Source organism: Rhinolophus sinicus, linkage group LG03 (genome assembly GCF_036562045.2).
Source record: "Rhinolophus sinicus isolate RSC01 linkage group LG03, ASM3656204v1, whole genome shotgun sequence".
Lineage (NCBI taxonomy): Eukaryota > Metazoa > Chordata > Mammalia > Chiroptera > Rhinolophidae > Rhinolophus > Rhinolophus sinicus.
Genome location: NC_133753.1, coordinates 43,692,107 through 43,705,743, shown reverse-complemented (window position 1 = coordinate 43,705,743; position 13,637 = coordinate 43,692,107). Strand labels below are relative to the sequence as shown.

General features: G+C 36.7%; 1 protein-coding gene across 11 annotated transcripts in view; it reads left to right on the top strand.

Annotated features, from left to right (window-relative positions):
* Positions 1-13,637, top strand: part of MAP2K5 (mitogen-activated protein kinase kinase 5) — a 228,634-nt gene that overhangs the window by 74,074 nt on the left and 140,923 nt on the right. For all 11 annotated transcript variants that reach the window (XR_012494695.1, XR_002136832.2, XR_012494694.1 and 8 more), the window contains exons 9-11: positions 759-798; positions 9,365-9,433; positions 9,530-9,611. Coding sequence is in view for 8 of the 11 variants with exons in the window: in XM_019725621.2 (XP_019581180.1) it covers positions 759-798; positions 9,365-9,433; positions 9,530-9,611 (191 nt within the window). In the remaining 3 variants the exon portion in view is untranslated. The remainder of the gene's footprint in view (positions 1-758; positions 799-9,364; positions 9,434-9,529; positions 9,612-13,637) is intronic.

The following is a 13,637-nucleotide window of genomic DNA, read 5'->3' as shown; positions in this document are numbered from 1 at the left end:
TCATTCAAATACAAAAGGTCTTGATGAGATAATGGTATTTTATTTCTGCAAACCTTATTTTTACTCTTTTTCATAAATGAATATATTCATCTTGACTTAAATTGTAGTTATTTCACTAGCTGATCATACGAACTTACCTCTCTTCTGATGCTTTTTTAATACTGAAAGGTACCAGCTTTAGGGAAAGATGAACCGTATACTATGACTTCCTATGGCTTCTTACGTCGATTTATATCTTACGCCATAGCTAATTCCATGTGTTTTGAGATTATTTTGATGAAATGTAGGGATATAGTTGACCTGTGTGTATATAATTGAAATAAACAAAAGGAAAACCACCCGTTTTATATGGTTCCATATAATATTTGACAGAGAGCTATAGAAAACCACCACACACACTGACAGTATGTTGTAAGGGTTCTGGAGCCAAAGACCTGGCTTGGAGGTCTAGTTCTGCCACTTACTGCCTTTGTGTCATTAGACAGACTGCTTAACTTCTCTATGCTTCAAAGTTCTCATCTATAAAAGGAGGATAATAATGCCAGCCTTACCTCCGAGGGTTATTTTTAAGGTAAATGAGTCATTTTGTAAGCCATTAAGCTCAACAGAAATGTGAATTACCCATTTTATTAGTGTTTTTTGAAAGTATCATATATCCCATTGCTGCAGATGTGTTCAGATTTACATTCATGTCCTTAACCGTTATGTAGGTTGTTTAGTGATCCCAAGTGATTTTGTTACTTTTCTTCTTCCCATAGAGCATATCATGTCCCAAGTGGGAAAATATTAGCTGTAAAGGTAAGTGCTGGATAAATTTCATGAAATTCTTGATTCTCTCCACTTTTTCTTCCCCGTTAGCTTAAGTCACAGGTATTGTCAAAAAGGAAATGAAATGGCTTAAGGTTTTGCTGGTTGGTGGTAGAAGCTGTGGCACTGTTGTGACATTCAGGCCTCTGAAGGTATTTTACAGATGCCTTCTAATGATCAGGTACCTGTAAGCTCCTTGTGTTGTGATTCTTCTCATCTTTGTTACCTTCACTTCTTTCTGTGTCCCCTGCTAAGTGGCATCACGATCTTCCTGGTCTTGCAGCTCAAGACTCCTTTTTTTCCCTTTATCTCTGACATCCTGTACGTTACCATTTCCTGTCAGAAATTTTTCCTGAAATGTGTCCATTTGTCACTTTCTATTCTCATCCTCATTGCCTTGGCCTCATCAGGTTCACATACCTCCTACCTGGACTTTGTACAATTTCATCACTACACCTTTAATCTTTTTCTTCTCCCCTATCCCTTTACTCTGCCCCCAGAGTTGAGAAGTTGAATCACAGATCTGACCATGTCCCTGTCTTGGCATTTCCTCTCTTTCCGATCCCCAATAGTGTACAACATAAAGCCTAAGATGTGTGCCTCGCTCTGCCCCTTTACGGCATCCTGAAATACCCCAGCACCACACCCACCAGTCGTCAGGCTGTGCATACCTCATGGGTGTTCTACGCAGACAGACACTCCTCACTTGTTGCCATCTTGTTCATAATCCACACCTCATCCATCCCATACTCCAAGATCCCAGTCCTGCCATGACACTTTGAGTTTAATCTCTGGCATTGGTTGTTGGTACTTGATCTCAATATTTTATCTTAGATTTCCCCAATGGGCTCTCTTGAATTGTACCTCTTGACTGAACCTTCGACTACCTCCAGTCCAACCACACAAAACCCCACTTCCATCCCTGGGTTCTTAGCTAACAAACTGGTCAGGCCTGCTTCCTTCCTCACCCTCACCACAAATTGATCAGGCTCTCTATAGACCTACCTGTACAGCTACATCCTCTGCTTTACCTGTCTGTTACTTTCCATCATGCCCGGTATCTCCAGTCTCTGGGCCCTTAATAATGAAAGCTTTCATTTTTTGAGTGACTACTATATGCCTGGTATTATACTAGATGCCTTATAACTATTATCTTTAATCCTTAAAACTTCAAAGTAAGCATATGTATTTTAGATTTGAGGAAACTGAGACTCAGAAAGATGAATTTTCCAAGGTGACACAGTTGGGAGAGCCAGGGCCAGAATTTTTAACAAAATCCATCTGACTCCAAAGTACATGTCCTCTGCCTTGCCATACAGCCTTTATACAAGTTATTACCATTGCTCTTGCTGCCGATTTCCGTCTATTCTTTCAAGGTTCATCTCCAAAATGCCCTCTTAGCTATCCCCCATGAGAATTCAGTCTCTTTCCCTAACACTTGCACAGTATATATTTCTACATCTTTTATCTTAATTTAAGAAACTAAGAATCTGAACTATTAAATTGCTGTTGGTGATACCTTTTAGTAAGGTTAAGCCAGAGGTAAGAGTCAAGTCTTCTGACTGCTGTGTAGTCCAGAGTTCTTCTTCCAGACCACACCTAGTGCAGCACCTAGAATGTGTTATGTGACATCATGAAGTCCAGTTTTAATAAAGAGCTTTTGGTGAGGAAATAAAACAGACCTCCCCCTTGGGGTGTTTTCTTTGATGTTCCAACTAAACTAGGTTGACATAATTGTAGACCCGAAAGAGACTTTAGAGATGATCTGTGAAGCCCAGCGTGTTACGGAGGAAGAACCTGAGGTCCGCAGAGCTCCCGGCGTGCTGTAGAGCCAATCTCCATCCCAGTCTCCCCGGGTTCCATGAGTACAGCTCTGTTGTACCACCTTGGCATTGGGTTGTCTTTTCTACACCTGCTGAGCTCCTTTACCACTCAGAGGACCCCTCCACCAACTCAAGCATCATTTCCCTTTCTCGCGAGTTATTTGTCCTTTAATGTCAAAACTCTTAGATCGTTGCCAGTGATATACGCATATTTAAAACCGGTCAACTTTAGGTCATTCACTCCAAGAGAGGGGAACACCTCTGTAAATCATCTAAAAAACTTATATTTGGCCTTACAAGTACATTATTAATTTTTCATAATTTTACGCATTTTGAATTATGTTTAACGTAGGCTGATATTATAATTTTTGTGCATGATTGTTTAGTTGGGTATGGCAAGGGGCTAAGAGTTCTGGAAAGGATTAAAAGCAATTTTAAAGAAAACATTTAAAAAGAGCTGTTAAAGTAGAGACTTTCAATAAATGAAAATAGTGGGGGTTTACGAATGTGCTTTTCATTAGACCTGACCATAAAACTCAGCTTTAGAGCAAGGACTGTATTGTGTTCACTTTTCATCCCTAAATTGCATAAAATAACATACTAGATGCTCAAACTGGGTTGAATGAATGAATGATTTAAGAGTAAATATGATTATTATGTTTAAACCTTTTGTCTAGCCCCAAGCTTCTTGACAGTGAAGGCAAAAACCATGTAGCTTATATATTAATCATAATCTAAAAGATAAAGATGTATCATTTCTTCAGAACAGGCAGTTTTTCATTAAGTCTTAGAAGTATTGTTATTTAATTTCCAAATATGTGGGGATTTTGCCAATATCTTTCTGTTACTGATTGCTAATTTAAATCAGTTGTGGTCTGAGAACATATTTTGTATAATAAGAATTATTTTAAATTTATCTAGATTTGTTTTATGACGCAGAATATGAATTAATCTTGGTACTTCCTCTGTATATGAAAAGAATGTATAGTCTGTAGTATAGGATATTGTATAAATGTCAATTGGATCAAGTTGGCTGAAAGTGTTGTTCAAAATTTCTGTATCTTTACTGGTTTTTATCTACTTATCTATCAGTCATTGAAACGGGTGTTGAAATTTCCAGCAGTAATTGTAGATTTGTCTGTTTTTTCCTTGCAGTTCTATAATTGTTTTTAACTTAATATTTCTTGAATAGCTGTCAGGTACATTTAGGATTGTTATGTCCTCTTAATGAATTGGCCCCTTCTTTATCCATGGTGACCTTCTTTACTCTGAAATCTACACTGGCTGGTATTAATATAGTTACCTTAGCTTTCACTAGTGTCAGCATGATATGCCTTTTCTTTTAACCTGCTGGGTCTTTATATTTGAGGTAGGTTTCTTGTAGGCAGCATGTAGTTGGGTCTTCTATTTTAATCCCATCAGATAATCTCTTCTTTTTATTTGGGGTAGGTATTTAGATCATATACATTTCGTGTTATTGATATGGTTGGATTCAAATTTGCTTTTTGTTTTCTGTTTGTTCTGTCTGTATGTCCGTTTTCTGGCAGTTGTTTTAGAATTTATAGTGTGTATCTTTAACTTACTATAGTCTACCGCCAAGTAATATTGTACCCCTTTATAGCATGAGGACTTTACACTAGTATAGTTTACATAGCGTACTTGCATTTCCCTCATCCTGACCTTTATTGTTACTATCATACATTTTACTTACTCATGTTATAAACCCCAAAATGGCTTTACCTTTTTATCTGACTGAATCCTGTGCTGCTTTTAAGTTAAACTCTTTGCCTTATCTGAACACAGGTACTTTCTCACTTCACCACTTTGATTCACATGTTTCTCTCGAATTAGAATGCCTTCACCCGTGTCTCCACCTATCCACATCCTTAACACCCTTCAAGGGTCAGCTCCAAAGCAACTCTCCTCTCTTGAACTTACTTGGATAAATCCTGTCACATATGGTATATCTGTCGCTCATTCATTTTCTTCTTTGAATCTCTCTAGAATTCTCCGTTTGTGAGTCTTAGGGGTGTTATCACATCCTGCCTTGTAGTTGGCTATTAGTACACATGTACATTTCTCCTGTTATGCTGAAATCTCGTTGTCAGTGGGGAACAGATCTTCCTTATCTTCTTGTTTTACTCATTGATTCATGCAGAACCTTACATGGAGGGCCTAGTACAGAGCATCGTTATATGACTAGATGTTCAACACATAATTTTTTGAATGACTGACTGAATAAATAAATGTTGTTCTTTCATTTATCTTTCAGTTTACTCATTCATCTTTTGAGGTAACATCTTGAAAGCAGGTTCAGCTCATATACAAAATATCCCATAGTGTTCTTTGTATGGACCATTGCCTTCAGACAGAGTATTTCTTAGTTTTTTGTTGTTGTTGTTGTTGTTGTTGTTTTTATATTAAAGGGTGAAATGAAAGGTTAAGAGTTAGAAGCACATTTGATCTTTTCCTGACCCTCTCCTGACTTTCGTGTGACTTCAAGCATGTCACTTGAACCTCTCAGTGACCTCAGCTGTGAAACGGGGCTGCGTGGTGTCACAGAGGGATTGCAAAGAGTAGCAAATCACATCCTTGTCTAAACAGAATCACCAGCAGGGCTCTGATGCCTGCATAGAAAGATGAGGGAGATTTCATTTCCCAAGTCAAGTGGTCAGTTGTACCCACACTTTGAATGTCTGTGGGAACAATTAGATGAGAGTCCTGGAAAATCTGTTACTTTTCTATTCCTATTGAAAATATTTTTAATTTTTATACTTCTAAATGTTCTTATTTTTTTAGACAAAAAAAATATTCTAATATTTCCCTTTTTAGACTTCAAAGGTGGGAAAATAACAAGCACTTCAGATATTTTTAAAAGCAAGTTGAATTTTAGGAAGAATAGAAGTATCTTGAATTTTTATCTTATACTAATGAATTTAGAAAAAGTTCTGCCTCAAAGAAAGCATTTTGAAAATGCCATTAATCATATTTTAAAGATAACTATTTGATAATGACTGTATAACTCGTGAAATGTGCTTCTAACTAGCTTTTTGGTGGGGAGTGATGTAGGTAAGCAAGACAATTGCAAATAAGTAGAGCAGAAAACAGATAAAAATACTGCTAGCCATCTTGCAAACAGAACCTTTTTATACCATTAAGGTATTCTATAAAACCTCTCAAAGAGTACAGCTGAATCGATTTCCCAGTATTGTTTATTTTCTAATTGGGAAAACCCGTCTAGCAGGAAGTTTCTTAGCATTATGTGCAGCGTGTGCTGATTATCATTCTCGGGCTGTTTTGGGTTCTGCTGCCTTTAAACTAGCATTTAAATGGACCATTTGATTAATCATTTGTGTACTGACTGTAATCCTCCCAAATTTCCTTTCTGAGTTGTACATACTGTAAAAGACAATTACGTTGCCACAGATTACATAAGCGAATTAAAACAGAATAGCGGCTTAATTTGACCTGTGATTTTGCTCTCCTTCCCTTTAGTGGAGCGTGTGCCACTCCAGCAAATAAATGAAGTCATCCATGGCAGGTTGTGATGAATTGCCGTATTTATACTGTATATTTTAATAGCCTCACACTAATTTAAATTGAGCACAGAGTAAATTATAATTCAGTCACTTGACTGCTTATATTTAACTTGACAACTCATCCTTATTTGTCCTGGAGGTGTAGCGGAGAGCAGCAGAAATGCACTCAGGTATTTCAGTTTCTCACTTAACCCTTTCCCTATGAAATGCGTCATGTTCAGATTCCCTCAGGTTTGAAAGATGCAGCTCTTCCGAAGGAGAAAAATAATAATAATAATAATAATGACTCAGGGAGTCCATACTTTTCTTGTACTTCAAAAAGAAAATTAGTGTTTGTCATGCTTTTTTCTGTTACCTTCAAATAAGGAATTGGACTTGTTTATTTTTAGCAGTTTTAAAGCTCACTCACGGGAATGCCCAAGGGAAGGAGAATTAACCTTCCACCTAGAGTGCCAAGTCTCCCAGAAACTAAAAGAGCATTTCAGTAGAGTTATTTTAAGGTGGATTTTACTTTCCCTCTCAAGTTCCCAGAAATTATTTTATTCACTTTTCTACCCTATGGAATCTCCACTGTTCTGGACTATAGCAAATATCAAGAATGACCAAGGCCTGTTAGAGTGCCGTGGATTGGCTCTACACATACACTATTACTTGCTACATTTTAGGCCAGTGTGGCACTTTTATTTATTTTGGTGTTTATGTCTTTGGTTTTAAATTCAATTGTAGAAATCAAGCAATCCATTTCCTTCTTGTCCAGAAACAGCTTCTTATTTAGAGGATTCTGGTTGTAAAGAACACTTTAATGAAATCCTACATCACTTAATGGGCACTACTGTGAGTAAGACTGGGTGCTGGGTGTGGGGTGGAGGGGAGGCTGTCCTCGCCCTGGAGGGGCTCACAGCCACTCTTTACTCTTTTGGCTTCTGTTTTTTAGGAGATGAGGGATGAATGCTAAAGGCAGTGTGAGAGGAAGAAAGAAAAAGGGCCAAAGCTAGAGATAAATTCTGATGGAGGGTTTTGGGGCTGGCTTCCTGGAGGTGGCGGCAGCATTCAATCTGGGTCTAAAGGATAGAAAACTTGTTATGATCAATGACTATGGAGTGGAGGAAGAAGCACACTTCCAGTGGAGGGAAATCAGGAGCAAAGACTGGAAGTGGGGAAAAGCACAGGTCATGTGTGTGGATCAGTAAAAACCTGGTTTGGCATGAGGGTTGGGTTTGAGGTGGGGAGTACTGGGAGGAAATAGGATAACAAATTGGAGCTAGGTTATAGAACTCCTTGGATGTCATGCTAGAGTTTTAACTTTATGCTGGGCCACGGGAACCCAATTAAGGTTCTTGATCAAGGGAACAAGCCAGTAGTTTGGGGTTAATTCCAGTGTGTTTGCTAGCCATGTAGGATCATGTCATTTCTAGATTGAGGGCCTTGGAGGTGCAGTATAGCTTAGTAGTCATACTGAGCACTGAGTAAATGTAAGTTTTGAAACCTTAAATAAGTAGTTCTCAACCTTACTGTGGGTCAGAAATCACCCAAGTTTTTAAAAAATGCTAAGAGATGGGCCCAACCTCAGAAATACTGATTCTATTATTTTAAGGTAAGGCTTGTGCTTCATGATTTGTTTAAAGTGCCCTGGTGTATTTATATGAATATCTTTATATAAAAGTAATTATAATATGAGGCCAGGATTGAGAACCACTGCTTTAAGGTAAATAATAACTTTATTCCTTTCAGCAGAGTTTTTTAAGCTGAAAGATTCCCTGTACTTGACATAGTGGTGTGAATAGCTCTAATACTTTATGGCATAGAATTGAAACAACACCCAATGAATGTATTTTGTTGCTAAGTTTTATACAGGAACAAAAATGTAAGTGAATATTGTTGGCAAAATGACTATTGATCGGGAGAAATGTTTAAATGTTTCTTGGCAGTTTTGTATTATACTTACAGTCTAGTTTAGTGAGGACTTTTATAAATAACCCTAAAGCAAACTCTTGATAGAAACTGGCTATGCCTTTTTTTCCTCACGTTCCCCTCCCCAAATGGATGTGATTACTATAGAATGTGTTTTAGGATTATTCTTTTCTTTCTTGCTCTATCAGCACTTTGCAATTCATAATTTATGGGGTTTTTCCTCCAGTATGATTATATGTATTCCGCAGTTATGATACAAAATGTAGTTCAGTGTTGGATGGTGTGTAACTACACTCTTGTAATCCTGGATGTTAAGTTTTTATCTAGAAATGTTTAGAGTCAGAAACTCAGCCACAGATCTTAAAAATTGTCTTCCAACTATTTTATTCGCATCACTGTCTTCTTTTTAAGTAAAGAACAGTTTCCCTTCAGTTGGCTTCACTGACGTGCTAAGTAAAATTTGAAGTTGATGGTCTTTTTTCTTAAAAAATTAGTGTTTGAAATAAACTAGAATTTATTCTACGTAAGTTTATAAATAAGGCATATTACATTTCTGCATTATGAATCTGACTCAGTGGTTGACGTTTTAAGGAAAACCATAAAGCACCCGCACATCCTGGGAAGTACACGCCCGGTCCTTGGCTCAGGAAGGGCCCTGACATGGCTAGGCTGAGCGGTCCTCAGAACCTTGGTTTCTTCCTCTAAAAGAAGGGTATTCGATGAAATAATTTCTGAGGTTCCTTCAGGCTCCAACATTTTATAACATTATTAGCAAAAAAACATTATGCAGCTGGAAGAATAGAAAAAGATGATATGTTTTAAAAACTCCTTATTGCTCTTGTAACTAAAAACCCTACTTCACATGTCATTTTTACTCATCATCCCCTTCTGCTTATTGCCTAGTGTCTGAATTACAAGGCAATTTTTTTTAATGGTTTCAGGGTCGTTCTTATCTTTCTCTTCTGAAAATAACCAATGTGTCCAAAATAGGGTGTATAAATTAAGGGTGTTATAACTTAACTGACTTTTAAAGCCATTAATACTGACCTTTGAGACCTGGCTTTTTCCCTGGTCCCATCAATCACTCCTATACCACCTCCCCCAATACAAAGGGTTAGACAGATGTGGATACAGTTTGTATTACTGGGGGTTATAGTGGTGGGAGGAGAAAGGGGGAATGAATGGAGGAAACACCATTTTTTTAGTTTTTCTAGTTCATAGTGAGTATAGCTGTATTTAAAAAAATGAATAAATGTGTGAAGGTTGATTCCTTTCCATATTTAGGTCATTCTACTAGATATTACACTGGAACTTCAGAAGCAAATTATGTCTGAATTGGAAATTCTTTATAAGGTAATTTTTTTTTTTTTTTTTTTTTTTTTTAAATAAAGCATGCCTATGGTGTTGGCTTGTAGGTTTTTAACTACTTATGTCTTATTTTTGTTACAGTGTGATTCATCATATATCATAGGATTTTATGGTGCATTTTTTGTAGAAAACAGGATTTCAATATGTACAGAATTCATGGATGGTGAGTTTTCCTTTTATAATACTTTAAAAATGATTTTTGTGGGAGAGTGCTTTATAACCTGGTTTTGACATAAATGTCAAATAGAATGAAAAATAATTAAAATGCATTAATGATTACTTTCGTTATACTCTAAAAGGTCTTAGTGTTAGGGGTTCCTGGGGTTAAATATTTATGGCTGACCTGTAATTTCAAGAATGTAAGTTAATTTACTTTTATTGAAAATTTAAATAGAACAAATTAAATGCTAGTCTAATTGGTGGTTTGCTACTTGATTTTTTTCTATACAATCTGTCTTTACTTGCAAAACAGATGTTCTGTTCTTTTAATGTTTCAATAGCCAAAACAGATTTTTCTTTTAAAGAAATCTATTAACCCAATGTCCTGTGTCTTTCAGAAAGAAAGCGGTTCTTAATTGCAAGATAAATTATTTTTGAGCACAACTGTTTAGCCCAGATGTGTTTAGTCTTCTTTGGACTCTAGCCCTGTCCCTCCTTTAATTTTCATTCATTTCCATTTTGGTAAACTCTTTCTTGATCTGAATATTTTGGCAAAATGGCAGATTTCTTGGTATGCTCTCTGTGAAAGTATGTCATCATTGCTACTGTTTACCAGTTTTAGATCAAAGCAGTCTTTAAACTTCATATATTCAGTTTTGCAGTGTCTATCTACCCCATTCAAATTCAACGTTTTGAAATATACTTAGTTCATTTGGGGAATTCTCGTTATGTTACTGAAGCAAGTAGTTCATGCCCTGCAAGACTTTTTAATAAGCCAGCATTGATACCTTGATACTGTAATAAGGTATATGATGTATTCTAAATTAGTTATAGTAAATGCTAAGAATTAAAAGTCTTACAACCATAACAGGTAGTGTGACAATTACTGTTCAAAGAGACTGACTAGAACAAGTGGATTCTAGAGCCAGCAGCTGTTTGAGGATTCCTTAGGGTTTTCTGTGTAGAAGATCATGTAACTGGAGGTAGTTTTACTTCTTCCTTTCCTTTTTTTTTTTTTTGTTTTCTTTCTTAATAATTACTCTTAGGGTAATAACATAACAGTTTTAAAAAAATAATTACCCTTAGGTAATTATTACTTCCAGTACAGTGTTGAATAGAAGTGGTGAGAGCAGACATCCTTTTCTTGTTCCTGATCTTCGAGGGAAAACTTTCAGTCTTTGTCCATTAAGTGTGATGTGGGTTTTTTGTAGATGTCCTTTGTCAGGTTGTGGAGGTTCATTTCTCTTCCAGCTTTGTTGAGTGTTTTTATCGTGAAAGGGTGTTAGATTTTGTTAGATGCTTTTTCTGCGCCTTTTGAAATGAACACGTGTTTTTTGTCCTCTATTCCATACTTACGGGGCATTATGTTAGTGGAGTTGTGCATGTTGAACCAATTTACATTGGTCCTGACGTATAATCCTTTGTATATGTTGCTGAATTTGATTTGCTGTTAAGGATTTTTAATTCCATATTGTTAAGATATTGATCTGTAATTTTGTTTTATTGTAATGTCATTGTCTGGTTTTGGTAATTAAGATAATACTGTCTTCAAAGAATGAATTGGGAAGTGTTTCCTCCTCTTGTATTTTTTAGAAGAGTTTGTAAAGGATTGATGTTAATTCTTTTTTAAACATTTGGTAGAATTCATCAGTGAAGCCATCTGGTCCTGGGGTTTTCTTTGTGAGTAGTTTTTGTGGTCAGGTGGCATCTGTGGCCTGTTACCAGAAGTCCAAGCACTTTTGCCCACTGCCTCTTGGTATCGGAGTCACCAAGGAAAACACAACAGTCAAGCACTGGGTTGAACAATGCTTTACTCACGTAAAAAAAAGAAATAGAGCAAGATCAGCTTCAGTAGTGGGTGTGAGTTCCCCATGGCCAGCAGCAGGTTCTTCCTGTGGGGCAGAGAGCCTGCACACACCCCTCTTCTGCTACCACAAAAGGCACCCTCCCACCCCTTCCCACCTCACTCCTGGGGAGTCAGAAATGCTGAAAGCTGGGGGCATGCCTGAGGTCATTGACATACATACTCAAGCAGGACAAAGCAGGACACATTGAGCCTGAAACAGGGAAAAATAATCCCAAACAAGGAGATAAGCCCAGCACAGGTTATGTGGGCTCTTCATCTCTTGGCAAGTAAGTGCTCCAGGCCCAAGGCTCATTCTTACGTGGCGGATTGGGGTTTGGAAGACTGTGCACATAAGATTGTCTTTCATAACAGTTTTTAAAAAATTGTTGTATAATACCTGGGACATATAATTTACCATATCAACCATTTTAAGTGTATAATTCAGCAGCATCAAGTACATTCACCTGGCTGTGCACCCACCACCACTACCATGTCTAGAACTCTTTTTCATCTTGCAAAACTAAAACTCTATGCCCGTTAAACAATAATGGATATTGTTCCCTCCATTGCCTCCTACCCCCCAGCCTCTGGCAACCAACATTCTACTTTCTGTCTTTATGAGTCAGACTACTCTCAGTACCTCATTTAAGTGGAATCATACAATATTTGTATTTTGGGGATGGTTTATTTCACTTTACAAAATGTCCTCAAGGTTCATTCATGTTGTGGCATGTGTCAGAATTTCCTTTATTTTTAAGGCTGAATATTTGTGTTTTTTTGATTACCAGCCAGTCTCTCTATAATTATAGGTAATTACAGGTTTATTCAGAATTTCTATTTCTTCTTGAGTCAATTTTGGTCGTTTGTAACTTTCTAGAAATTTGTCTATTTCATCTGGATTATTTGTTGGTATACAATTGTTCATAATATTCCTTTATAACCATTTTTATTTCTGTGAAGCCAGTGTTAATGTTCTCTCTTTCATTCCAGATTTTAGTAATTTGAGTCTTCTCTCTTTTTCCTAGATCAGAATAGCTAAAAGTTGGTCAGTTTCTTTGCTTTTTCAAAGAATCAACTTTTTGTTTCTTTGATTTTTCTCTATTGTTTTTCTATTTTTATGTCATTTACCTCTGCTCTGATATATATTAATTTCTTCTTCTACTAGCTTTGGGTTTAGTGTGCTCATCTTTTTCTATTTTTTAAGATGGAAAGTTAGGACATTGATTTGAGATCCTTCTTCTTCCGTGTAAGCGTTTGAAGCTATACATTTCCATCTGCTTTAGCTGCACCCTAAAAGTTTTGGTACGTTGTGTTTTCATTCATCTCAAAGTATTTGCTAATTCCCCACAAAGGAAATCCCTTCTGATTTCTTCTGCGCCCCATTTTTATTTAGGAGTATGTCATTTTCCACATTGAATGTCCTTTTGTTGATGATTTCTAATATTCCTTTGAGGTCAGAGAACAAACTTTTTCCTTCTTTTTCAGGTCCCCCATTATGCATATGTTGGTATGCTTGATGGTGTCTTACAGGTCCCTGAGAATGTATTCATTTTCTTCATTCTCTACCTTCTATGCCTCAGATTGGATAATTTCAATTGACCTATCTTCCATCCGCTGATTCTTCTACATGCTCAAATATGCTCTGGTGAATTTTTCATTGCAGTTATTGTATGTGCGTGCATGAGAGAGAGAGAGTGTGTGTGTGTGTCTACTTTCTGTCTCATTATTGATATCCTCTATTTGGGGAGACATCATCCTCATATTTTACTTTAGTTCCTTAACACCAAGTTTTTATTAATTATTTGGATGCATTTAAAATAGCTGATTAAAGATTTTTTTTTTCCAGTAAGTCCTACATCTGAGCCTTTCTAGGGACAGTTTCTTGCTTTTATTCCTGTGTATGGGCCATACCTTTTTGTTTATTTTTACATGTCTCATTTTTTTGCTTTTGTTGACTGTACATTTTTAATAATGTAATATGTTAACTCTGGAAATCAGATTCTCCCTCATCCCCAAGGTTGTTTGTTGGTGTTGTTTGTTGTTGTTATATGTTTGTTCAGTGACTTTTCTGACCATTCTATCTATAATGTTTGCTTCTTTAGTGTATGGCCACTGAACCCTCTTTTTTGTTAGCTTACTGGTCAGCTAAAGATTTGACAGGGATTTCCTTAAATGCCTAGAGCT